Source organism: Eptesicus fuscus, chromosome 7, assembly GCF_027574615.1.
Source record: "Eptesicus fuscus isolate TK198812 chromosome 7, DD_ASM_mEF_20220401, whole genome shotgun sequence".
Classification (NCBI taxonomy): Eukaryota; Metazoa; Chordata; class Mammalia; order Chiroptera; family Vespertilionidae; genus Eptesicus; species Eptesicus fuscus.
Genome location: NC_072479.1, coordinates 67,296,391 through 67,323,060, shown reverse-complemented (window position 1 = coordinate 67,323,060; position 26,670 = coordinate 67,296,391). Strand labels below are relative to the sequence as shown.

Below are 26,670 nucleotides of genomic sequence, written 5' to 3'. Positions count from 1 at the left end.
GGGTAGCTCAGTTGGTGAGAGTGTCGTCCCAATAAAAGGTTGCAGGTTCCATCCCAGGTCAGGGCATATACAAGAAGCAACCAATGAATGCATAAATAAGTGGAATAACAAACTGATGTCTCTCTCTCTCTCTCTCTCTCTCTCTCTCTCTCTCTCTCTCCCCTCGGCCTTTCTCTTTCTCTCTAAAATCAATACATAAATATTTTCTAAAAAAGAATTAACTTCAATATTGTAATCACCATGAAAATAAGTACTAGAGTATGACCTGTTCAATATTTTATTCCCTGCACCTATACTGATTAGATGCTCAATAACTACATAATTTTGTGCAGCCCATTATGCCTTTTAATAAAATCTCCCTGGAACACTTACATGAATTTGTTGTTTTGAATACTATGGGATCAAAATTTAGAGCCTATACTATCTTTAAGCTTAAAATTAGTTTGTTTTTACAATATTCAATTTGAATATATTTTAAAGCAATTTTAAAAACATTTTTCTAATCTCTTCTGATTCAAAATCAACCAAATAGTGATAAAAAAAATAACTTGTGTCTTTTAAATGTATATATATCAACATCTTTTATATAGTATAGCTAAATCTATAGCTTTAAAGACTGGGTTTTCTTTCATTCAGATCAGAATTTATAGCCTCCTAAATCCAAAGGATGTTAGCTTTATCTTCAGTTTATAAACAGCTTGTTAATCACTGATACCATTCAAGAACCCCATGCATACTTATTGCTGCACTCATTTTTAAACCAATATTGCAAAAGTTTACACACAGTGTGAGAAATGTCACCTAAATGCTAAAAAACTCTGTAAATATCAATTCTCAATGGTAGGTTCCTTGTTTGTCATTAAAATAAATATCAACTTCTTGTCCACTTTCAATTTTGCTGAATGCCACCCACTTAGAAATTCGCTATAATGATTCAAAATACTCCGTTATATTTTTCCTCTCATTTCTCAATGTCCTCCCATCCCCTAATATCATGATTTATTTGAAAATTAACTGTAAAAATTGTTTACAGACCTCCATCCATCCTTCTGGAGATAACTGAAGGCTCCATCAACAACACTTGCAAAGAACTGGCCTCCTGTGATGAAGAGGGTATTAATGGTGACTAATCGACCTCTTAAGTTGGGTGGTGAGACCTCAGCAATGTACACTGGCACTGTCATAGAAGCAATGCCTGTAAGGAACAATGAAAAGTAAGCATAAGACACTTTCTCAAGATTTCGTCTGTTGTTATAAATATTAATGCTAGGTTAAGACACATCAAGCGTGGTGCTCTACTTTAAACAAAGGTCCACCACATATTTAAAGATTCTCTTTGTAACTGGTGACTACTGCAGATAAATAAAGATGTGAGATACCAATCCGAGTATCATTTTTCATATTATCTGAAGTGCCTCTAGAGATCTCAGATAACTTTAGAATGCATCAAAGTATGCTTTATAATTATTTAAGGTCTAAAAATGGGAAAATGCTCTCTGGACTGAATCTAATTATTGAAATATTTTTAGTCTTACATGGGAATGTAATCAGACAATGCTGAGAATAAAAAATTATTAACGAATACATGGTAACTATTCAAAGTCATCATTTCCAGCAGATACACCAAAACTCTTCATTGATTTACTAATAAGAAATCCATACATTAAGTCACCTTATTCGATTGTCTAGGTGTACATTTCAGAAATAGTTTACAATGAACAGTACTTCGGGAATTTGCAGTTTTAAAAAACAGATGACCTTTAACCATAAAATAGACAGTTTTTATGGTTTAGATGTATTTGTTTATACCAGCTTTAAAATTTCTTCTAGCTAAAATCAATGCAGCATAATCTATGGTAGTAGTTCTCCAACTTCATTGATCACTAGAATCATTTATGTGGCATTTTTGTTTGTTTTGTTTTGTTTGTTTTGTTTGAAAGATTTCCTCACCTCACCCACCCGACAACTACAGAGTTGGGAGATGAGCCAGTCTTTTCAAAATCCTCCAGGTGATCCTGATGTTCACCATGTATTTATAAAACTACAGTTCTATAGGCCACAATTTTGAGCCAATCCAAAATCATTTCTTAAAGAAAATCTTGGCCTTGCTGGTCATTATCTACCTCACTTCCCAGTGGCACTTACCATTTTTAACCTCAAACTAATAGCTAATCAATACTCACCAGTAATTCAGAAAAAAAAATCAGGATTAACTAAGAAAAAGTATCTGTAGATACTATAAACCGATCCCTAGATTAAACCAGAACATCAATGGGTTGCATAACAGACACATCTAGGATGATTTTTAATGAACTGGTTTGCATGATGCCCAAAAGTAGCTTGTAGTGAAGCTGGCTGCATTAAGAAATCTGTGGATGTGTTTTCTCGACAGGGGCTGTTAAAGGTACCATTTCCCACATTCTGGACGAGAGACACTTCTCTCTTGTCTCTGGAACTGCAATAGTTGTGCTTCTCAGTAACTGATTTGTGTCTGTTTATTGGCACTATAAATCAGATCGTTCCCTTATGTCCCGCTCTATGTAGGCAGTCAGAGAGGCCCACCTCTATCGAGTGTTTTAGACTTCCTGGTATGTATTCCGTGGATTAAACTCCCTCCTGATGCGACAACTGTCTCCAATTTCACCTATTTTAAATACATTTATTTACTTTGTTCTATCTTTGAGCAAAGTGAGTAAATGGACAGAGAGAGAAAATTTCCTTAAGTAATATACTAGTATACTTGCTTCTGGAACATTCACTGTATTATTATTGCATAACTGCTAGTAAGTAGTTACTAGGCTCGCACAAAACTCAGACCAGTAAATTGTACACTCTGTAGTTTCCACCAATGTTATTAGTCCCTGTCAATACATGGCAATGATGAAAAGTTTCTTATGACTGTATGAGTTTCATGAAATAATAAACATGAGTTAGTAGACAAAGTACTGTAGTCTGTACAATTAAATCAGCACCTAAACAGCTAAAAATTTCCACCTGACAGCTACTCAATTTAATAGCACAGACCACCCTAAAATGGCTTTCATCTAACTTGGAAAGAGGAAACATCTGCAGCAAATGTTAGTTCTTTTATGATTAAACTTTTTAAAAATCAGACAACAGTCATTGATGGTTTGGATTTCTTTTTCTGCTTTGGTCTGGCTGTAAACAGGAATCCAGTTGTTGTCTTTAGCCAGAGATATTTACTCAGCCATCTAGTCTGCAGATGGGAGTGTGGAAATCTGGTCCGTGGCTTTAGGCAGCACATGTTTGTTATGAAGCTCATAGATTTTACTCAATAGGAACTTCAGAGATGTCCCCAGATCCTTATAAAGGTTGATTATTAAAAATAAACACCACACCCTAGCCGGTTTGGCTCAGTGGATAGAGTGTCGGGCCTCGGAGTGAAGGGTCACAGGTTCAATTCTGGTTGCAGGCTAGATCCCTGGTGCTGGTCGGGGTGGGTGCAGGAGGCAACCAATCGATTTATTTCCCTCACATCAATGCTTCTCTCTCTCTCTCTCTCTCTCTCTCTCTCTCTCTCTCTCTCTCTCTCTCTCTCTCTGTTCCAGTCCCTCCCTTCCACTCTCTCTAAAAATCAATGGAAAAATATCCTTCGGTGGAGATTAACAACAACAAAAAATACAATAAGTGAACTCTACAACATTAAAAAGTAACAGATAATGATAGAGGGAAAAGACTGAAGAACTATAAAAAGACAGACTCGCTGGATTGAGAGTTGGAAAGAACCCTACAAGATCTGTCTAATGAGTGCTCACATTGACTGTTACAACTACTTACATTCCACTAGATACTTTACATAAACTGATTATTTTATCTAATCCTCAGATCATCCCTTTAAAGGACATATATTTATGCCCACTTTGCAGAGAGGGACTTTACCTCAAATCTCACAACTGAGTAGGTTAAGTGGAAGAACTAGAATTCGCAACAGACAGTGAGATTCCAGAACCCGCTTTTGAAAGCACTAGACTCCACTGACTGACCACCACAGCTCAGGGCAGGCCCTGCAACCAGTGGGTTTACATTCCAGCGTTGCCCTATACCAGCAGTTAAGTCTGGACAACTTAACCTTTCTGGGTCTCCAGTTCCTCATCTATATAATAGAAAGAATAAAAGTAACTCTTCCATGGAAGTTGGGAAAATTCAATGAGTTAATAGAATAAAGCACATGAAATGTGCCCAGCATTCAGAAAGTAGTTAATAATATCAGTAGCATTTCAGTTTGACCTGTGTTAAGTGCTGGGATTATCAAAATAATGCATAAATAAAATGAGGTCCCTTCCCTAAAGGAAGAAACACACAAAGCCCACTCAAAAAACATGCGGCCAAATAAAAAATTTCAAAGTAACATGGGAAGGGTCACAGCACAGCTACACACTGCATCCTACCTTTCGGTGCTGACATTGCTGCATGCTGACAACGATTAGGTGATAGGGAGGAAAGGCTGGGCAGACAACTCTGCAGAAAAGAGCATGAGCTTACAAAAATATGAAATGACACGGGGTTTCTCAAAGGCTGCACAGAAAGTGTGAAGCAAAATATGTGTAGAAATGAATTGGGAGAGGCATACAGGGCACAGATCATAGAAGTAGCATCCATTTAGCAGTGAGCATCCATTGAATTCCTGACCTGAGCTGGGGACAGAGTGCTCTAACAGGAGGAGGACATGCCCTCTGTCCTGAGGATTTGCTGAGAAAAATGTGTTTGAACAAGTAATTACATTTAGAGTGTGATGGGTCATACCCAAGGGGAAGTGTGGGGGACATGAATGACAAAGGGACAGGAGGAGGAAATGAGAAAAGCCTTGGATGAGGCTATATTTAAAGCAAGATCAGGAGAATGAGGAAGCTAGACTAGGTGGGAGCGTGGAAGGTGAGATATATTAGACAATCAGACCAGCTTAGACAAAAGCCTTCAGGCAGGAAGAAATGCATCCTGTGGAGGGAGACGACTTCTGGAGACGTGGGCAGAGACCAACCAGACAATTCAGAATTGCAGAAGCTATACTAATATTAAGGGTTTGGTACTAAGAAGACTTTGAGTAATGTAAAGGAGGAAAAGTCACAATCAGATTCATGGGTTAAAGCATCACTTTGGTTGGAGAAGGACAGTGGTCAGCAAACTGCGGCTCGCGAGCTACTTGCGGCTCTTTGGTCCCTTGAGTTTTTAGCAAAGGCCAGCTTAGGAGTACCCTAATTAAGTTAATAACAATGTACCTACCTATATAGTTTAAGTTTAAAACATTTGGCTCTCAAAAGAAATTTCAATCGTTGTACTGTTGATATTTGGCTCTGTTGACTAATGAGTTTGCCAACTACTGGAGTAGGGAAAACTGATTGCAGGGGAGCAATGAGTAATGACAGCACTAGAAATGGAGTAAAGAGGAGAGATCCTAGAAGTATGTATTTTGTACTTAGGCTAAAGATAATTTGGATGAAATGTGAAGGATGAGGACAGAAAGAATTCAAGGATGATGTTCAGATGTCCAAAGTAAGTCACTAGTTTGATGGGTGCTTTTCATAAAGATAAGGGATACTGGAGAAGCAAGTGTGGGTGGACCATAATAAGGTCAAGTTTTAGGTTGGGAAAGAGGTGCTTCGTGAAGTATACAGACAGCAAGCAGACCACTCTGTAAGTGTGCTGGGAATATAGATTACTCACATGTGAATGCTCCCAGCCTCCCTCTCTTCTCCTACCCAATAAGGGTCTTTGCCAAAATAAGCAACCTCTCATTCATCCTTAGGAAAAATTTGGTCTTTGCCAGCCTAGTTCTTGAGCTGTTTTCATGCTAGACGAGAGAGAAAAAAAAAAAAAAAGAAACATGAAGGAAACATGGGTCAAAGATCTTGGTTGTGGGAAGAAGGTCAATTGAAAAAAAGACTGGAGAGAATTGTAAGCGTGAGGCTCAGGGTCAGTATGGGGAAAACTGGGAGCATATTACAAAGGGATTGACTGAGGCTTGACTGGGGGATGTGAGAGAGAACAGATTTTAAGAAATATTGCTGAGGTGTACTCTACATGCTGTTATAATCTTCAAGACACAAGAGTAGTATTATTTTTCAACTGCTTTGACTTGTTGGACTATACTTTTTTAAATGCAACTCCATACTGAAACTGGGCTAGGCAGGGTTTGGGAATTATACAGATATCTGGAGTTCAGAAGGTGGTTCCGGGTGGCTGGTGCACATAACGGAAACCATGGGAATGGAGGAGAGCTCCCAAAAAGACACATGAGAAGAATGCCTAGAACTGAGTCCAGAAAAATAGCACAATTTAAGGAACTGCTGGAAAAAGAAACTGAGCAGGAACAACCAGCAAGCATCAACCATACCCTTGAATACTATGTTATTCCTCAAGTTTTTTTATGATACCATTTTGCATTATTATATAAGGTCATCCTATCAATAGGTAGGCGGGACAGATATTCATCATCCCCCCCTAGTAAAGTACAGAAACGCAGCCTTAGAGGCAGACAAGAAGAGATTTTCAGAAAGTCACATCATAGCAAATTAATGTCAAAGTGGGTCTCAGATCTAAGCTCCCTAATCTTTGCAATGTGCCACTCCAGGACTGAGTGTCATGCCTCTATTCAGAATGTGACCCTTTGTAAAGTTCTCAGGAACTTTATATTTTGGGCCCTATTTCTTTAGCTAGTGCACAAGAACTTCCAGGAGCAGGAAGGTCTAAACTCTTCTCTGCTCCTACTGCCTGCAATGTGACTTACTGCCACCAGGTATCATGCTAAAGAGCTCAGATGAATTACTCAGAAAACCGGGAACTAAATGTGATAAGTTGTATAATTTCGAGCCAGACAAGTTTGAACCTATAAAACTGCTTTATGAAAATGGAGAACTATAAGCGAATGCTGGTGATCAGGAGGAGCAGTAGACTCATGTTCACTGGGCTCATATCCATTCAATATACACATTTCACAGGCCCTGTTAACCTGCCTTGCTATCAATAAAACAAACCATGCAAACCACAATTTATGGATTTCCAAACATGACCAGTCATAAAAAAAAAACCTTGGACATTAAGTCTATATCACCCCCAAAAATCTATTTTAGAGAAACACATGGAATTCTCTCCTCAGACAAAATGCAGTTCTAATGAAGAACAGTTAATAGTAGTATGAGATTCCACAAAATTAAGAATTATGTGCTTCATAAATGGATGTAATTGGTAATATTTAAAGTTTAGCGGAGTCTATGAAGAGATTGTTTTCTTCCCTATTCCACTGAAGGGGTTCAGAACTGCCTCCCCAAGATGAGCACTTTGGCAAGTGAATTATTTTGAGCTGGAGCCAACCGAGACCCTGAGGGCTCAAGAGAAACTTTCATCACTTTCTCCCTTTAAAGAATTTAAATTAGGAGCTTTAAACATAATGAGATATAACCAGAAACAACTTTCTATGACTTCACAGGGCATGGTACTGAACATCTGCTCTTATCATCCTTGGAATGAATGAATGACCTTCCTCCCCTCGGACGCCCCAAGGCATTTTACCTCATCCTTAGCTCAGAATGTCATATATACCTCATTTTAACTTTCTGTATCTGAACCTCTCTTGTATGTGTGGTGTTAGTCTCTCTCATGTATGTGGGGTTCCCATACATATGTAATTAAATTTGGTTATTTCCTCTTGTTAATTGTCTTATGATGAATTACCTTCTAGGTAAAAGAACCTAGAAGGGTAGAAACTCCCTCCCCCCCAAAAATCACTAATCAAATAAAATAAATGTCTGATAAAGAATAAATTCTTTTTTTAAAAGTATTTTTTATTGATTTCAGAGAAGAAGGGAGAGGGAGAGAGAGAGAGACATCAATGATAAGAGAGAATCACTGATCGGCTGCCTCCTGCATGGCCCACACTGGGGGTCGAGTCCACAACCTGGGCATGTGCCCTGACCTGACCGGGAATCGAACTGTGACCTCCTGGTTCATGGGTCTGTGCTCAACCACTGAGACATACTGGCTGGGCAATCATCTGTACAAAACTCATGAATAGTGTGGTGAAGGCCTGTGGTGAGGGGAGCGGGTAGGCTAGAAGGGGTCAATGTTTTTTGTGTTTTTTTTTCTTTCCATTTAAAAAAAATGTATTATATAACTTGCAACAATCAAGATAAATTTTTAAATATAAAAAAATGCAAAAAATAATTAAAATTAACATAAGAAAAGTAGTGGTCCAAGTTCCTGTTAAAGGCATATTAGAACAAACAGAACCACAAAAAAACACTGTGTTGGTAATGTTTCTGAATACTGTTTAAAAATTGTATATAAGAAAAGTTTGTTTCTTATAGAATCAAAAGGTCTACATCAAGGAAAACTCATTATCATGCTTGGCAAGGAGTTTTACCAGAAAATTGCACCTCAGACAACGCAGTGAAACTGGATTCACGCACTTTCATATGCCAAGCTGATTCACCATAAACAGCACAAAACACTTCTGAGTGCAGAAGTTGGCTTACAAACACTGCTGGAAGCCCTTTTAAAGCCCTGAGTCACAAATATAAATAATTTCATAACCAAACAGCACTAGAAAATCCTGTTGTGAAGGGTAAAGACCCATGAATCACCGCAGCCTCTCAGCGTGATAAGCCAGACAGCAACTAATTAGCTTCTCAGAAGCACATGAAGCTACCTTTTTATAATAATGCTGCTTGAACAAGAAGGATTATGATGTCCTAATCCATTTTGTAAATTACTAATCTATGATCTCTAAAGAAAGGTTATAATAAAGAGAGAATCTGCCTAAACAAACAGTATCCCTTCCTTGCGTTTGTTTTGGTTTGGCTGTCCGGCCCAGGATGGGATGTCTGCATTCTTCTAAAGTCAAGTACCTACAGTTACCAGGTTGTTAACACTAAAATTCAGTTCTGTTTTTTTTCTAACAGCAAGGTCTAAGATACTTATTAAATACTGCTGAGCAGCTTCAAAGAGCAATAAGCCCCAAAGTGATGAAAATATATACAACACAAAATGCCCACAACAGAAGAAAAAGGGTATACCTATGGGAATAACTAGCAGAGGTAACCTTCTATGGTGTTTAGAACCTCTTAACAGAGCATTATGAACACATCATTAGCACTTCAATTCAGGGCAGCTCATGTCCTTTGTTCCTAATAACTTCTCAGTCGAGACTGTATCTCATTGTTTCTCCTAGCATGACCACAAGCTCATTCTTGATCATATCGCTCACATCTTCTGAAATACAACTTCCCTAAGTGTCAAGCACAGATCTTGTTGAATAGAAGAACAATGGGATACATACACAAAACCGTACCCTTTTAAATTAGTTAGTTGATTGGTTTTTATACTAAAACCATTACTCATTAAGGAAACTTTGGAAACTACAGATAAGAAATAAGGTACCGTATTTTCCGGTGTATAAGACGACTTTTTAACCCAGGGAAATCTTCTCAAAAGCTGGGGGTCATCTTATACGCCGGGTGTCATCTTATAGGGTCGGTATATCCCAAACTCTATATTTTAACTGGAAAAGTTGGGGGTCGTCTTATACGCCCAGTCGTCTTATACGCCGGAAAATACGGTAAATAAAAATCACACTACCCACAGACAACCACTATTAAAATTTGGTTATAACTTGCAGCAGTTGTTCCATAAGCCTGTAACTTTAACTTACTATATTGTGAATATTTACCTTCTCTCTAAATATTTTTTTCCAAAAAGGGGTCTCAAACTTCTCCATAAACTAGGCAGGTACCATAAATACGGATGCCCAGCGAGTGTAAGATACACGGTACTAAGTTGATTACACAACAATTAAGGTACAACATGCTCTGCAGACCAAGGAAAGTGGCCAAACTAGACATATCCCTACGTAGCCATGTAAAACAATGTGCACACTTGTAGGTCTGGCACCCTTGTAATACAAGATCGTTTTAAGTAGCAGTATAATATTCCAGTATTCAAATGAAGAGAAGTGGTCCTAGAACATTGAGATGAAGAGGGCAGGAAAAGGACAGAGAAGGAAAGACTTTCTTGATGGGGAGAGATAGCAAGTGAAGATATTAACAAATATGTAAGAGAGCTCTTTAAACAGCATTTAGAGGTAATACAGGAAAAATAGCTGTATGAAATGCCACAATAGTAGAAGCAGTATGTTTTTAAACCTGACAAATGGAATGCAGAACGTATAATAAGAAATCAATGCATTTTCCTCAAGGCAGTGAATTTAGCAAACAGGCACAGAAGGGTACTCTGTCATATTTAGCTCTATGTGACATCTAATCTGGAGGTAAAAGTTTAAGGACAACAAACAACGTGGACCTAAATAGGAGCTAAAAGGCTGTGAATCACCTGAATACAGATTATAATTGAACAGGTATAGATAAAATATACAAGACATGTGTACATTTTATAATAAAATAAGCCCAGGGCTAAAATTTGGTTGTAGGAATTTTCATGCAATACATATAAGGGGTTGAGAAGTAAAAATAGAAGAAAGTATTAAAGGAAATATTAACATAGCAAAATAATATATGAATGCACAGACACACACACACACATACACACACACACACACACAAAATTTAAGCTGCTCAATATAAGTTCTAGTCCTGCATAAAAAGCAGGAACAGAGAGCCACAAGGAGGGAATTGGCTTAAATAAAAAGACAACAGAATGAAACTGAACTGGGAAATGGGTAGGGTAAGGAAGGATTGCAAGAACACTAAAAACTTAATAGCAGAATATGTAAGTAATTACAGAAATACCATATTGGAAGCATAAATAACAACAACAACAACAAAAAGCTGGATAAAGTTTGAGAAAGTGTGGAACATCTATTTCAGAAGCAAAAAAAATTAAAATGATAAAACATACTGTTGGAAAAGAAACCATGCCAAAAGAAATAAATGGGCTCAAGGAATAGGTAGTAACAGCTAGACATATGCTGGGAATTTTTCTGATTTGCAAAAGTTAACAAAAATGATGTTTTTTGTGTGTGATTTTTTATGAATAGGGCATAAAGAAAAACCCAGCTTATTTGTAACGTAAAAATAACCAGGCAATATGAAATGCTATAGAGCAACAACTGCGGACAATTAAGGGGAAAATATGATCCAAGTATTTTATATCCTGCCAAGCTATACAACTTCATAATCAAACAGCATTAGAAAATCCTGTTGCCATGGGTATGTATCAGAAAATAAATGACTCATTTACTATCCTATATAATAAAAGGCTAATATGCAAATTGTCCCCTCAGGAGTTCAACCACTCGCTATGACGTGTGCTGACCACCAGGGGGCGGCATGGAACAAAGGGAAGCCTCAAATGGCAGCCAGCAGTCAGGGAGAGGAAGGCCCTAATTGGCCCTGATTGCCAGCCAGGCCTAGGGAACCTACCAGTGCATGAATTTCATGCACCAGGGCCTCTAGTTTTTAAAATAACCTCTAAACCAATCCCAAGATTAACAACAACAAAAACTTTAAGGACAGGGAAGTTTCCATATAAACCACTCAGAGAATCTTCCCCTCACTTAGTGCAGACTACAGAAACCTAGCGGAATAAGAGAGCCACTGAGTGTTCTCAAAACCATTCTCCCCACGGCTCCTCTCTTTTCCCGTTTCTAAGTAACACACTTCAGGAGCTACACAGAATCTCTTGGTTTGTCTGATAACCACTTCAAAGCATGAACTGGTCATTTTCTTTTCCAGCATTTGGTAACAATGGCTACATATTTTACTTGGTTAGAACGTTATGCTTGAATAATTTTTTTTAAAGTTTTCCACTTATTTTTTTTAATGTTCAAAGAGGCATAGAATCACAGAGCAACACAATGTCCATCCTGATAATCAGATATCTCTATTAATGATTTCCTGTGTCTCTAAAAAGTAGACAAAATGATCCTGAGTTTTTTAAAGTGGTGAGAATCATAAGCCACCTACCAACAGATATTATCTTTACTGACCTTTTCTAATATTATCTTTCCATCTTCAGCATATGAATATCCCTATGCTGCCTACATTTAAAAATCCATATAAGTATTAAAATCACTAACAAGTAAAAATGAAGGGGAAAAAAGGCACTTTTTTTTTTCTTTTTAAGATCTGCAATGATACACAACATCCTTTCCCACAGTGTTCTCTAATAATACATGGTAACCATGGGACTCTATAATAAAATTTTAAATGTTTGATGAGGAACACAGCCAAGTTAACTTTCATTTCCTTTTATTTTATTACCATAAAGTATGGAATTATTTTCTACATGTATACTGTTTGCACTTATTTTCCAAGATAGAAAATGAAAACGTTTAAGAGCTATGGTGAGAATGATTAAGAGCCACACTAAAATGAAACAGTCTGCTTTTAGGAGCCCTAGTGTGGTATCATCAGGCTGTAAGAAAGCTAGGTCTCTTGCCCAGCCGGCATGGCTCAGTGGTTGAGCATCGATCTATGAACCAGAAGGTCAAGGTTCAATTCCTGGTCAGGGCACATGCCCGGTTGCAGGCTGTATCCTCAGTTTGGGGTGTGTGGGGGCAACTGAGCAATGATTCTCTCTCATCATTGATGTTTCTATCTCTCTCTCCCCCTCCTTTCCTTTCTCTGAAATCAATTTTTTTTTTTAAAAGAGCTAGTTCTCTCCAATGATAAAGGGAATGGATGGGGTGAATGAAAAGAGGGGAAAATCTTTAGGTTCTCTTTAGTATCCCATCGAAATCATTTTAATAATCAAAGCAAATTTCACATTTGGTTCTTCAGTACCCCAGGAATGTATACATAATTCAAAGGTTGTTTAGTTGATTCTTTGAAATGGCAGACATCATTCATGCTGAAACATTTACCAACATTTTACAACACTGTTTCTTCTTCTAAGGTTTAAAAAGACATAGGGATCCTTAACATTTATGAATGGTGATGAGCAAGATGCTGATAAATATGGTTCACTAACACTCTTAGAAATAGACTCCAAATGATGTGACAAATAATGAACAAGCCTGGGAAAAGGGCAGTATCATCTCTCTTAAGCTGGCTTTTAGAAGAGGTGATTTAAAATGAACCTCCATTTATAACCCCAAGGCTTATAAACATCCTTTCACTCTAATTGTAGATCTAGTGGCAGCTCTGACTCAATCAACAGAACGGCTCTGGCACAAATTAGCTGGCATTAATGCTGGCATTATCTTACTCTGTTCCAGCAGCTTTGAGACACTGACAGAGCCAGAATAGAAGTAGTGATTTCCAACTACTTGATAAATGATGAGGTAGAGTGATTCATCTAAAAATAAATAAATGACAGAAAAATGATAGGTAACAGGTATATAACTAAAGATTATTTATATTCTTTGTTTTCAAAGGTCTAATTTCAATCTAAAGAAAACTCCTAAATGGGTAGCTTTAAATGCAAAAAATTTAAAAATTCCTTTTGTTACATTTGTCTTGACAATTTAAAAAGAATCCCCCAAATCCTGAAGTTCCTTTCTTTGCATATGTTCCAAGTTTAATATTATGTTTATCTTCTTATTTATGAGAGGTGATCAGATATGACAAAAGAAAGTGAAATTCCCATATATATCTAGTTTTTCTGAAAATAAAAAAGTAGGAAGCAAGAAACATCCACAATATCGTGACCATCTTCTAACTGCTGTTAGAATTTTTCTGTTAAATGACAGCTGACTCCTCATCAGCCACATGGAACACAGAAGACAGTAAAATGGTATTTTCATTGGGCCGAAAGAAAATTAAGTATCAATAGGTTTTTGGTCCAACAGCAAAAAAATCTCTCAAGAAAAGGGGCAAAATTCCTAAATACAGACATTCTAAAAGTGTATTTCAGATAGAAAGTGAACCCAAATGTTTGACATAAGGAGAATAAAAATACAAGAAGGAATGCACACCAGAGAAAGTGGTAAATATGTAGGAAAATGGAAAACAAAACTATGAAAACCTAGTAGCAATGTCTTGTGGCACAGGAAAATCAAAATACATGACAACAAGAGAATTAAAGTTGGGAGGAGGGTAAAAGGAGTTAATGTGCTTTAAGTTGATTATACTATTGGGATGGAGGATAAATACATTGTATAACTTCAACTTTGTTATGTTAAATATGGACAAATAAAATCTCAATGGAAGCTTCTGAAAAAATATATATAAACAAAATGTAACTTCCAAACTAGTTGAAAGTTGCATAAGAAAAAATATGTATACAGGCCAATTAAAAAAGGCAGATAAAATTCAATTATAATAGTCATCATGATATGCCCAAAAGGATCAAATGTACCAAGTAGAAAAGAAGAGCAATTAGCCTAGATTTAAAGCAGTCAGTCTGAATTTGAAATTTGTACTTTATTTTTGTACAAATAATAACAGCAACAAACACAAGTTAAAAGGATAGAAACAAGATTGAAAAAAAAAGGAACAGAAAAATGAGAAAAAGTCTAAATAGAAGCTGAGGTAGCAATATTTATCCAGACAAAATAAACTTTAATGCAAAAATTATTGCTAAAGACCAACAGGGTAATTTGATAATTACTTTAGTAGACAAATCCAAACCACAGTAGATGATAGTAACACATCAGAATCAGTAATTGACAGATCTAGGAAAGAAAAGTTCAATAAAACATGCAGATGATTTGAACGACACAATTAAATTGGACCTGCATCCACTTTATGAACTCTACATTCAACAAGTAAAAATTACACATTATTGGTACAAGCACAGAAGAATCAGTTATTAAAACTATTTACTGGTATAAAGAACAGTCCTCATCATATATCAAAGGGCCAATATGATATGGATCATGATTTCCAACCTCAAATCAATTACACAGAAAACTGATTTTTTTTTTTAAGATAACCAAAACATATCAACCATATATGTTTGAGATTAAGAAATACAATTTCAGTCCTGGCTGGTTTGCTCAATTGGTTAAGCATTGATCCGAACCAAAGGGTCTCAGGTTCGCTTCCCGGTCAAGGGTACATACCTTGTTTGCAGGTTCGATCTCTGGCCCCCAGTCGGGGTGCGTGCAAAGGGCAACCAATCGATGTGTCTCTCTCACATCAACGCTTCTCTCTCTCTCTGTCTCTCTCTCTCTCTCCCCTCCCCTCCTCTCTTCCTTCCACTCTCTGTAAAAATCAATGGAAAAAAATCCTCAAGTGAGGATTAAAAAAAGGAGAAATTCAATTTCAATTTCTTGGTCAAAGAAGAAATCATATTGAGAATTTAATTTTTTTGGAAATGAATAAAAAATAAAAACTACATATTAATAATTTTGTGATTCACCCCCCCAAAAAAAAGTTTAAATGATAACAGGCACTAAAGAGATAATTTATATTTATCCAAAGAATCTGAAGGAAAAGGAAGAAAATTAACTTTAAAAAGCAGAAGGAAATAAATACTAAAAATAAAAATGTTTAATGAAATAGGAAAAAACATGAATATTTAAAAAACAAAAGGTGGTTCTTTCACAATTATTAAAGTTCACAAATACTGAAAAGACTGGTCAAGAAAAAGAAAGCCTAAATAACCAATATCAAAACTAAAAAAACTATACAATCATCTACTGAGGGACATTTCTGGTGCTTCCAATGTCTTGGCCACAGTGAATAATGCTGCAATGAACATAGGGATGCATATGTCTTTGCAAATAAATGTTTTCAAAATAATTTTTTTTTGGTTAGATATCCAGAAGAGGGTTGCTTACTCATATGGTAATTCTATTCTTAATTTTTTGAGGAACTTCCATACAGTTTTCCATAGTGGCTGTGGTATATATATATATATATATATATATATATATATATATATATATATATATATATATATATATATACACACACACACACACACAAAAACACACACACACACATATATATCTATACACACACACACACACACACACACATATATGTATGTATGTACACATATAATGGAAATATTAGCCTTAATAAAAGATTAAATACTGTCATTTGGGACAACATGGATGCATCTTGAGATTATGCTAAGAAAAATACATCAGAAAAAGTCAAGACTACAGATTTCACTCATATGAGATATAAAACTGAAAGCGACAAATGAACAAACAAGAAAAACAAACAAAAACAGGCACCGACAACAAACAGTATGATGGTTGCCCGAAGGAAAGTGGGATGGGCGGGTAGTGAAGGCTAGAGGGTCAAGGTTATGATGACAGAAGGAGATTTGACTTTGGGTTGTAGCACACAACGCAACATGCAGATGATGTATCACAGAATTGTCCACTTGAAACCTAAATACTTTTGTTAACCAATGGTACCTGAATAAATTATTTTTAAAAAGTGAAGACTGCAAGTAAAAATGATTACAAAAAATTAGAAACATAAAAAAGGGGGCCACAATGAACAGCCTCATTTCTATAAAATGGACACGTTCATAGAAAAAATACTTTATTCAGAAAGAATTATAAAACCTAAACAGTCCATCAAGAAAACTGGATCAATGGCCAAAAATAAAAATAAAAAATCCCATGAGGAAAACTTCAAGTCTTGAAGGCTTTATTTACTTAAGTCCCCACAAGCTTGTAAGAAGCAACTCCATTCTTACACAACTATTCTAAAATATTTGGGGAGAAAGGCAGTATTCACCAACTAATTTCGTGGACTAGAATAACCATTTTTTACTGTGTTGGGGTACAATTCTCCATGAACTGCTTGCCTTTTTGCATATCTTACAAGTATGCATGGACTGCTCTTTTGTTTCACAGAACCTTTTCAAACTTTTTCTTGGATGTTTACTATAACAGACAGTCTAGTAAGACAGATATAGCATCTCCTTTCAAAGCAAAGGATACTTTTGAATGTAGCCTTAACGATAGAAATACTATCCCCTCCAGTGCAAAAGGTAGGCATGCTCACTGTCCATGACAAACTTGATTTCCTTAGGCACAGTGATTCTCTCCTACAACATAACCCACTGTGTGCTGATTCTCTTAACTCAGCCATGTAAGAACTGGGGCTCAGGAAATCAGTGCAAAAAGGCTGATTCTCTGGGCATTGCTGTAAACCAGGGAGCTCATGTCTTCTACCAGAATCCATAAAACTATGGCAGGTTCATCTCAGCTTATAAGCAGGATATAACTTCACAACCTTCACAGTTCTTGACATACTCAAACCTAAAAAGGCCAGTGTAAGTCCCATACCATAAATGAGCAGATGAAAAGACAATCCTAAAAACAAACAAATATAGCAATCCACCACCGTATAAAAATTCATCATGATAATCCAAAAACTCAAGATTAGCATACCAATACAATATTATTTAATGTAGTTACTTTATTAAATTTTTTAAAATATCATATGGTTTTAACAACAGATATAGAAAATCTGCTAGATAAAATTCAACATGCATTCATGATTAAAAACAAGAGCAAACTAAAAACAAATTGGGACTACATTAATTTGATAAAGGGGGATAAGGAGGAGATGTGGAGACATCTGTAATATTGTCAACAATTTTTTAAAAAGTACCGCATGGGCCCTAACCGGTTTGGCTCAGTGGATGGAGCGTCGGCCTACAGACTGAAGGGTCCCAGGTTCGATTTCGATCAAGGGAATGTACCTTGGTTGCGGGCACATCCCCAGTGGGGGGTATGCAGGAGGCAGCTGATCGATGTTTCTCTTTCATCGATGTTTCTAACTCTCTATCCCTCTCCCTTCCTCTCTGTAAAAATCAATTATATATTTAAAAAAAAGAAAAAGAAAAAGTACTGCATGGCTGGTTTCTCAGTGGTCAGTGTGCCAGCCTGCTCACCGAAGGATCACAGGTTTGATTCCTGTTCAAGGGCATGAACCTGGGTTGCAGGTTCAATCCCCACCCCTGGTAGGGGCACATGTGGGAGGCGACCAATCAATGCACGTCTCTCACATCGATGTGTCTGTCTGTCCATCTCTCCTTCCCTCCCTCTCTTCCGCTCTCTCTATAAAAGCAATGGAAAAAATATCCTCAGGTGAAGATTACAAAAAAATTTTTTTAAATACTCATTTGTTAGATTAAAAAAAAAAACTTAAAGAGATTTCTATGAACTTTCAAATTAATCTTGAATAGGGAAAAATTTTCCTAAAATTTTTGAGAGTAACACTGCCATTAGAAAAATTCTACCATTTGAAAGTTTAAATTATTTGTCCTGCTTTATTTACCTGTATGAGAACTTGGTAATGTAATAGGAAGATATCATTATATCTCATTTTTTAAATGACATTTACTAAAAAAGTTAATAGCTAATAACATGATATGTAACTACCAGTTTTCCAGTATCTATCTTACAAGTTCTTTTATAGAGGCATTTCTTCATTCATTCCTCTGAACAACTTTTAATTTTATCCCAAGAAATAGGCTAAGTCCATGTCAGTAACTAAAAAAAATCTCCTAGTGAAGTCTTACAGATTGATTGTTCTACTATTTGTGACATTTCAATTCTAAAGCCAAAAGACAGAGAGCTCAGCTCAAGGACTACTTTCCGGAACTTCCACAAACTACTTGCCCCAATATTTACTTGAAACCTCAATTTGTTTTCCCTTTGATAGACAGGAGAACAAGGAGGTATTCCTGCCAACAACCCCTTGAGGCATAATGTCTACATCTAAATTAGTATAAAACTGAAAAAAAGCAGCCGCTGTGTCTATTCAGAACACACAGCAGCTGTGAAACGGGTTTTATTCTTTCACTTCCAAGTCACTCCCTCAAAACCCTCTCACCCGGGCGCTTGCCAGCAACTTCACCCTAATTGTACCATTGCCATGGCAATGAAGTGACAATAGCCACACACGTTCATTTGGACTCCCAAGCCCGGGCTATTTACAAGGGGGAAGACGACTCCAGCAAGAGAGTCATAGAGGACAGACTAATTAAGATGTGCAACTCCAAGAACGCTGAAGATGTCACTTTGCTTTACTCAGCTTACCTCAGGAAAACAATGTTTTCATGAACTGTTAGTTTCCCTTTTGTTAAAACTAAAATATCAGTGCTTAGACAACATACCAAATATTAGGCGATTTTTCTCCAGTGGACTCTGTATGAAAAAACACACGTCATATCAATTATAAATATACTTTAAGGATCAGTCAGTGCACTTTCACAACAGGAAGATCTTAAATTTTTAACATGTAAGTTTCAAAAATAAATAATAAATGTGATTTAGATATATTTTTTAACCTAAATAAAAATACCTAGCATGGAGTAATTATTTATTGATGAGAGGAAGAAGGAAAGAATAAAAATGACAATTTTTAAAAAATCTAATGGACTCCCACAGTGCAAGGAATTTTTTTTTTCATGATCAAGAGAATGTCAGTCCAAGTAAGTAGCCCACAGCTTTCTGCTTATTAAAATTACCAAAACAACAATCCATTAGAAGCCAGTTATGTCTCATAATAATATCTTAGTATATTAAGTTTCCATCATAACAAATATGGCAAAATATTTAATCTAGACTACTAACATTCCATCAAGGATGCTATTTGAGGCTGTTAATAAAATACTGAAGTGTTAGTGGTGAAAAGCAACAGGAGGAATAATGGTGAATCATTAGTCATATTACTAGAAATCCTTCCAAAATTGAACTCTGATGATTAATTAAATCAAAACAAACTTCAATATAAAACTATTTCAAAGGAAAAGTAACTTTTTTCTTAAAATCGAATACTATGTATTAAACACTTTAAAAACTAAACATTAATATCACTATAATTAAATGACAAAACAAAACAATCCCCTATTTTTTATTTATAAAATAATTCATTCAGCAAATATTGTATATGGTCTGTACAGCTGATACCAGGAAGTTATAATACTCAACCTTGAAAAGCTTAAAATCTAGCTACGAAAAAAATAAACAAGTGGATCACTAATACTTAAGTGAGATAAAGAAAAATGAAGGAAACTCTAGTCCAAGGTGGGTTTCATAAACAGGCAATGTGAGGATAAATCACTGAGATTATACAATTATACATTCCCGAACTGGTAGGGTCCCTAGCAGCTGCCTGCCAGGTACTCCCCTCCTCCCCCCCTCCCTCCCTTCCCCCGGCCGGCCCCGCCCCCTGGTTGAACTCCAGAGGAACTCCCTCCTGGTTGAGGGGATAATTTGCATACTACGCTTTTATTACATAGGGTTATACAGGAGTCCCACTTCACCTGGAGTTTGCTTTCCATGGTTTCAGTTACCTGTGGTCAACTGCAGTCAAAATATATTAAATGGAAAATTCCAGAAATAAACAACAAACACCAATCAGAAAGAATATATGTATCCCTATGTTCATATCAGCACAATTTACAGTAGCTAAGATTTGGAAACAGCCTAAGTGCCCATCAGCAGATGAGTGGATTAGAAAACTGTGGTACATCTACACAATGGAATACTAGGCTGCTGTAAAAAGGAACTCCTACCATTTGCAATAGCATGGATGGACCTGGAGAGCATTATACTAAGCGAAATATGTCAGTCAGAGAAAGATAAATATCACATGATCTCACTCATTTGTGGATTACAATGAACAACATAAACTGATGAACAAAAACAGATCCAGAGACAGAGAAGCATCGATCAGACTGTCAAAGCTCAGAGGGAAGGCAAGGGAGGGTAGGGGGAAGGGATCAACCAAGGACTTGTATGCATGCATATAAGCATAACCAATGGACACAAACACTAGGGGGGTAAGGGCACAAGCGGGGGGAGGAGGGGAATAATGGGGGATAAGGACACATATGTAATACCTTAATCAATAAAGAAAAAATAAATAAAAGATTAAAAAAACAGTAAGTTTTAAATTGAGTGCCATTCTGAGTAACGTGATGAAGTCTCGGGCCATCCCACTCCATCTCACCTGGAACCCGAATCAAGCCTTTTGCCCAGTGTCTCCACACTGTACCCTCCCTGCCCATTAGCCACTTAGTAGCCATCTCAGCTATCAAACAGAATGTCACAGTATCACCTCCCTTGTGTTCAAATTACCCTTATTTTACTTAATAATGCTACATTCATACTTTTATTACAGTATTGCTGAAATAATTGTTACAATTATAACAACTGTTATAATTATTCTATTTTATTATTAGTTATTGCCGTTAACCTCTTACTGTGCCTAATTTATAAATAAGGTATGTATGTATAGAAAAAACTATATGTAGAGTTCAATACTATCCAGTTTCAGGCATCCACTGGAGGTCTTGGAATATATCACCTGTAGACAAGGCATTCTGGTATTTTATTAACATACAGGCAGTCCTCGGGTTTATGTAGGACTTGACTTACATCATTTCATGGTTACGTCACCATCTCCCATTTACAGTATTTATATAAAAAAAAAAGTTCCGTCATTTCGACGTATGTACATATGTGCTTTATGTTTTTTATCATTCATTTACCACAAGTAAAGGTCAGGAATTGTTATATTTCTTTAAAATCTTTTTTACTGTTTCACTTCATTACTGCTGTGTGTGCTCCATGTGAGTGACATAGGTACTTATGTAGGTGGGGTCCGACTTACGGAGAAAATCGAGTTACGTCGTGCTGTAGGAACGGATCTCCGACGTAACCCGACTGCGTGTATTCATATTTCTCTGCTACCCCTTAAAAACTGCCATTTAAAACTACTGTTCGGTGTCTACTAGGATTCTATAAAAATTCTACATGGCAGACACTTTATAACTTCTCAACCTGAAGTAACACAAAGAGCCAAATTATTTTAAGAGGAATAGTGAGGACGGATCACGAGAATTCTTGCTTCATATTACACAGTGTTTTACAAAGTATCATACTTTAAAAAGATATTAGCTTGTAAGAACATGTAATAAACAACTTCAAAATGCAATGGGTATTTAATTTTAAAGCATGCCTTTAACATTTATGTAAAACTTTTTTTGTACTCATTCAATAGAAACTTATCTGGCCACTGGATAAAGCTAGCAATAAAACTACTGGTCCGCAATGTGTTCATTGTGATGCTATATTACAAAATTTAACCACAATGGAGACAAAAGGAATTAAAAGAACAATAATAATTTCTTGAACACCTACCATCGGCCAGATTTTACATGCATGCTTCCTTTTTAATTCTCACAACTGCACTTCGAAGTAAGCATGGTTAGCCCCATTTTACAACTGGCTCAAGACTCAGAAGCTTGAATGAGCTGAACAAAACACCTAAGGTCACACAGCTGGTAAGTGGCAAGCCTGTCTGATCCGAGTATTCATGCTTATGTAGCCAAAATATCTCTGTAAAAGTATTTGTACATGGCCCACTCTTCAAAAGGGTTTTTGGAAGCGTACACATTAAAAATAAATTAAGAATGCACGGGCACACACACAAAATTAAATGGAGCTGTCTAATGGATGTAACTAAACATAGACATTTGAGATTAAATATTTATTAAAGTAACTTTGCATCCCTACAACCAGTCTCCAGTTAAGAGATCTGGCCAGAAAATGTTAGGCCTGCATTTCAAGATATATAAAGCAGTGAGCTGCAAGACAAGCTGCACTGAGTATAATGGCTCCAAAGCCAGCCATAAAACAAACCCATAACATTTCTTCCAATCGTATTTACCTAAAATACAACTACTCTAAAGGAAAACTGAGTATTACATGAGCCTCTGGTCAAAGAAATAACATACACTTTTTTAGAAAGTGACAGAGTAGCAAAGGCTTTCGGCTCCTTCAAACTTCACCTAATGAACATTCAGTAAGAGAAATACCCCATCGTGGTCTGGAGGTAGAACTAAGGTAAAAATTAGCAATAGCAATCCCTCATTCATTCAGAAAACATCTAACACATCTATATATATAAAAGCCCAGTGACCGTTAAGGTGGAACGACCTGAATGACCAGAACGACCTGTCGCTATGACGCGCACTGACCGCCAAGGGACAGACACTCAGCGCAGGAGCTGCCCCCTAGTGGTCAGTGCACTCCCACAGGGGGAGCACCGCTCAGCCAGAAGCCGGGCTCACCGCTGGAGAGCACAGCAGCAGTGGCAGGAGCCTCTCCCACCTCTACGGCAGTGCTAATGAGCGGCACGCCAAGTGGTAAAGAGCAAGCAGGTGGGCGGTTAGGAGTGAGCAGGTGGCGGCTAGGAGGGAGGGGTCCCGGATTGTGAGAGGGCGCAGGCCAGGCTGAGGGACCCCCTCTCCCCATGCACAAATTTTGTGCATCGGGCCTCTAGTACCATAAGATGCTGTGCCTACACATAAAGATACACAAAATACAAGGAACCTGGAACAAAGTTGGAGACACAAAACATACAATCTATAATAATAAAAGCATAATATGCTAATTAGACCAGACATCCTTCCAGACGACCTTCCAGACGAAGTGGGGGCTGCGAGGGAAGCCCGGGTCCCGGGTACCAGAGGGAAGCTGGTGCCCGCAGCCGGGAGAAGGAAGGCCTACTCTTGCATGAATTTCGTGCATCAGGCCTTTAGTCACTTAGTAATAATGCATAACAAGTAAGTGTGAAATAAACACTAATGGTAAGTGCTCCTGAAGTTGTAGGAGGGGAAAATCACTAGGTTTGTCAGGCAGTTTCATGGAACAGCCAGACTTGCAAGTAAAAAGGAAGTAAGTTAATGAAAGAAAAGTTATTACATCTTAATGAATAGTTAACACAGCCACATAACATAACGGTCATAAACTAAATGCCAAAGTTGGGAGAGGCTTCTTTTTTCTAGAAGCAGAAGATTTTAAAATTCTGAAGATTTAATTTTAATACTCCTAAGAAAATTAATTTAAACTACTAAACCAAATCACATGTGTTATGTGGAGAACCAAGAATTTGGATTTCAGAAATAGACAATATGCACCTTGTAGCTCTGCCAACTTATACTTAGAATGTAACCATGTCAAACTATTTAACCTATCTGGTTTACCCATCTATAAAATGTGAGTGGTAATATTAACTCAAGAGGCTTTAGGATTCAGTTGGATAATGTACTGGGGAAAGTGTGTTAATTTTATTATCTAAATTCTTTAAAATCAAATTCTTAAACAAGCTTTTCTGCTTTTTGTATCTAAAAATGGTTTTGTTGAAGGAACTTTAATCGTCAATAATAAACTGGGTCTGTTATTTAAATACAGTAAATATGGTTAATATTATTTTCAAAATCCTATTTTAACCAGCTTTTTAATTTACAGACAAGTACTAATTCTACAGAATCTGGAAATTTTTAATATCATACTACCATTTCTCTAAACATAACTTTCTATTACTTTTTCTTCCTTATTCTAATATCAATTAGTATTATTAATTTATTACATGTCCATTTAGGTCACCAACAGATTTTTGGAGATAATGTAGGACTGAAGAAACTAGAAATATTAAAGTCCATGTGTTTCTTTTCTCTCCCGAACCTTTCTATTACTCAAAGAATATTTGTCAGAAATACCTATTTTTCCACTGGCTTTCTCTCTTCTTTCACCTTCTTGACAAGTTAGCCTCATACACAGGTTGCTTCGAGTGAAAACTGTCTGTTCTTAGCATGATGAACAAGTATTTTGCTTCACAGAAAGTTTAACCTTCTGAATTTTAGATATCTTTCATAAATTTAAAGACAATTATGGAAGTAGTCCACAAAATGTAAAAACAGCTATAATAAATAAATATCAGAGTAATTTTTGTTTTTTCTTGACAATGGCCCAAAGACAGGATGAGGATGAACGTGGTAAAAAAGGGGCAGAGAAGTGCCTGCATAATCAATAGTTGACCACAGTGCTCACCTACAAGGAACTGAGACCTGGTGAACAAATGACTCATGACCAGCCAAGTTTAGGGCTGTCTAGACATAAAATGGGCAGAGAAAGACAATCTTTTTACACATTTATGGTTCTGATGTATGCTTAATATGTGAGGTAATTATATACTTCATAAATATATAACAGTCATAAAAAACAAAGTATAAGGAGAACCTTTAATATCTGTTGAAGAGGAAGAATGGAGAAAAAATAGAATTTACCTAAGATCTCAAAGCATTTATGGAACCCACAAGCAGAAATATATTTAAAAATTATGCATAGCTTAAAGAAAGAAATCGCATATTATGCATATTCATTTAATGTTTCTAAACAATCCTTTTGATGGTATTCAGTAAAAAAGTTAATTTCCTTTTGTACCCATTCAATAAGATATTACATGTGTAAAAAATATTGTGAATTTTTCATGTCTCAAGCAATATGAACAAAAAAAACTCCTGGATTATAGTGTGTAATATAATAGCTGACATTTTGGAATAGTATATTTTATTTTAACCCATTAGCATCTACTAAATTACATGCATCTAGAGATATTATCTTGTTTCCATGGAAATGCAGAATACATGAGTTAATTAGGACTATGGTGAAAAGAGGAGAGAATGGTGCCTACCTCCTACAGGAAGTGGTTTCTATAGTATAATGTCATAAATATAATCATACAGTATATAGTTTCTTATCCATTTAGCAAACACCCCATGTTTTTAAATCTCTTGATCATTTGCCACTTAAACTTTTTTCAAAAAAAGGGTAAGTCACGTCTTATTTACTTGTCATGACTTTTAAATTTTGGATTACACCATTAGGTTTCACATTAAATCATTATGGTGCATTCCTAATTTCATACTAGTATGCTCATTATTTATGGGTAATCAGTTTAAGAGCGCTATTTGTAATCATTATGAGAGCTATACTATTGCTGTGGCTCTGTTCCCTCAGAGGTGGTTTATAAACAAATTCTTGATTAAAGGTTTCCAAACACCAATGTTATTATAAATCAAGGTAATAAGAACATGCCCTCAGGAAGGCATGAACGGAATGATGTAAACTAATCAGTCGTATTATTAGCAGTCTGAAAGAGTATGTTAACAGAAGGATAACTGGTCTATATAAAATCTAAAGTGAACAAAAGTCAAAGTCAAAGGCGTTCAATGTGTGTCTGGCAATGGAAGAATAAAGAATTCCCTGACAAACCAGTGACTACTTGATTTGTTAGATTCTCTTTGTAAAGGGAAATAAACAGAAGGAAAATGAATGTTTAAATATCACCAACTCCATTCCAGGTATGCTACCAACTCCCTTTGCATGCACTGCTGATTCACCAAGCAACTTTCCAAAAGGATGAGTGGGTTGGAGGAGAGGCAGAACAAAAAAACAAAAAACACCTCCCAAACACTGACCAGCTAAACTGAGCACAATTCACTTGGCCCTTACTCTTTTTGCTACTTCACAAAAAAACATGTTTCTTCCTCTATCTGTTCTGGGTTGGCTTAGTGCAATTAGCACCCTTAAATCTAATCAACTCAGTAAGAACTGCGGGGGGGGGGGAGGGCATGGGGGGGGACCAACTTCACAGACTTAAAGAATTGAGGGCCAGAATGTAGACATTAGGGACCCCACTAAAGTGATACCATCCCGAGAGGTCCTGTTTGAACAGTCATTCTGCATCTTCCCTTAAATCTCAACCTCTATTTAAAATATTCCTTCTTAGATGTGATCATAGTAGGTACTTCTTCACCTCTGTGCATCCTCCCCCGCCCCCTGCAATTTTCATTTCTTATTTGCAAAAGCCTAAAATAATAAAATCTATTTGGAGTTTTATATTTGACAAAGGACTTCCACACATTACCAGCTCATCTTATACTTCGGACTATCTTCTGAAAAATGCAGGATCCATTATCAGCCCA

General features: G+C 36.6%; 1 protein-coding gene across 1 annotated transcript in view; it reads right to left on the bottom strand.

Moving 5' to 3' along the window:
• SLC2A13 (solute carrier family 2 member 13) overlaps positions 1-26,670 on the bottom strand; it is a 288,312-nt gene that overhangs the window by 234,513 nt on the left and 27,129 nt on the right. The window contains exon 2 of the mRNA XM_008140555.3: positions 1,036-1,195. Coding sequence (XP_008138777.2) covers positions 1,036-1,195 — 160 coding nt within the window. The remainder of the gene's footprint in view (positions 1-1,035; positions 1,196-26,670) is intronic.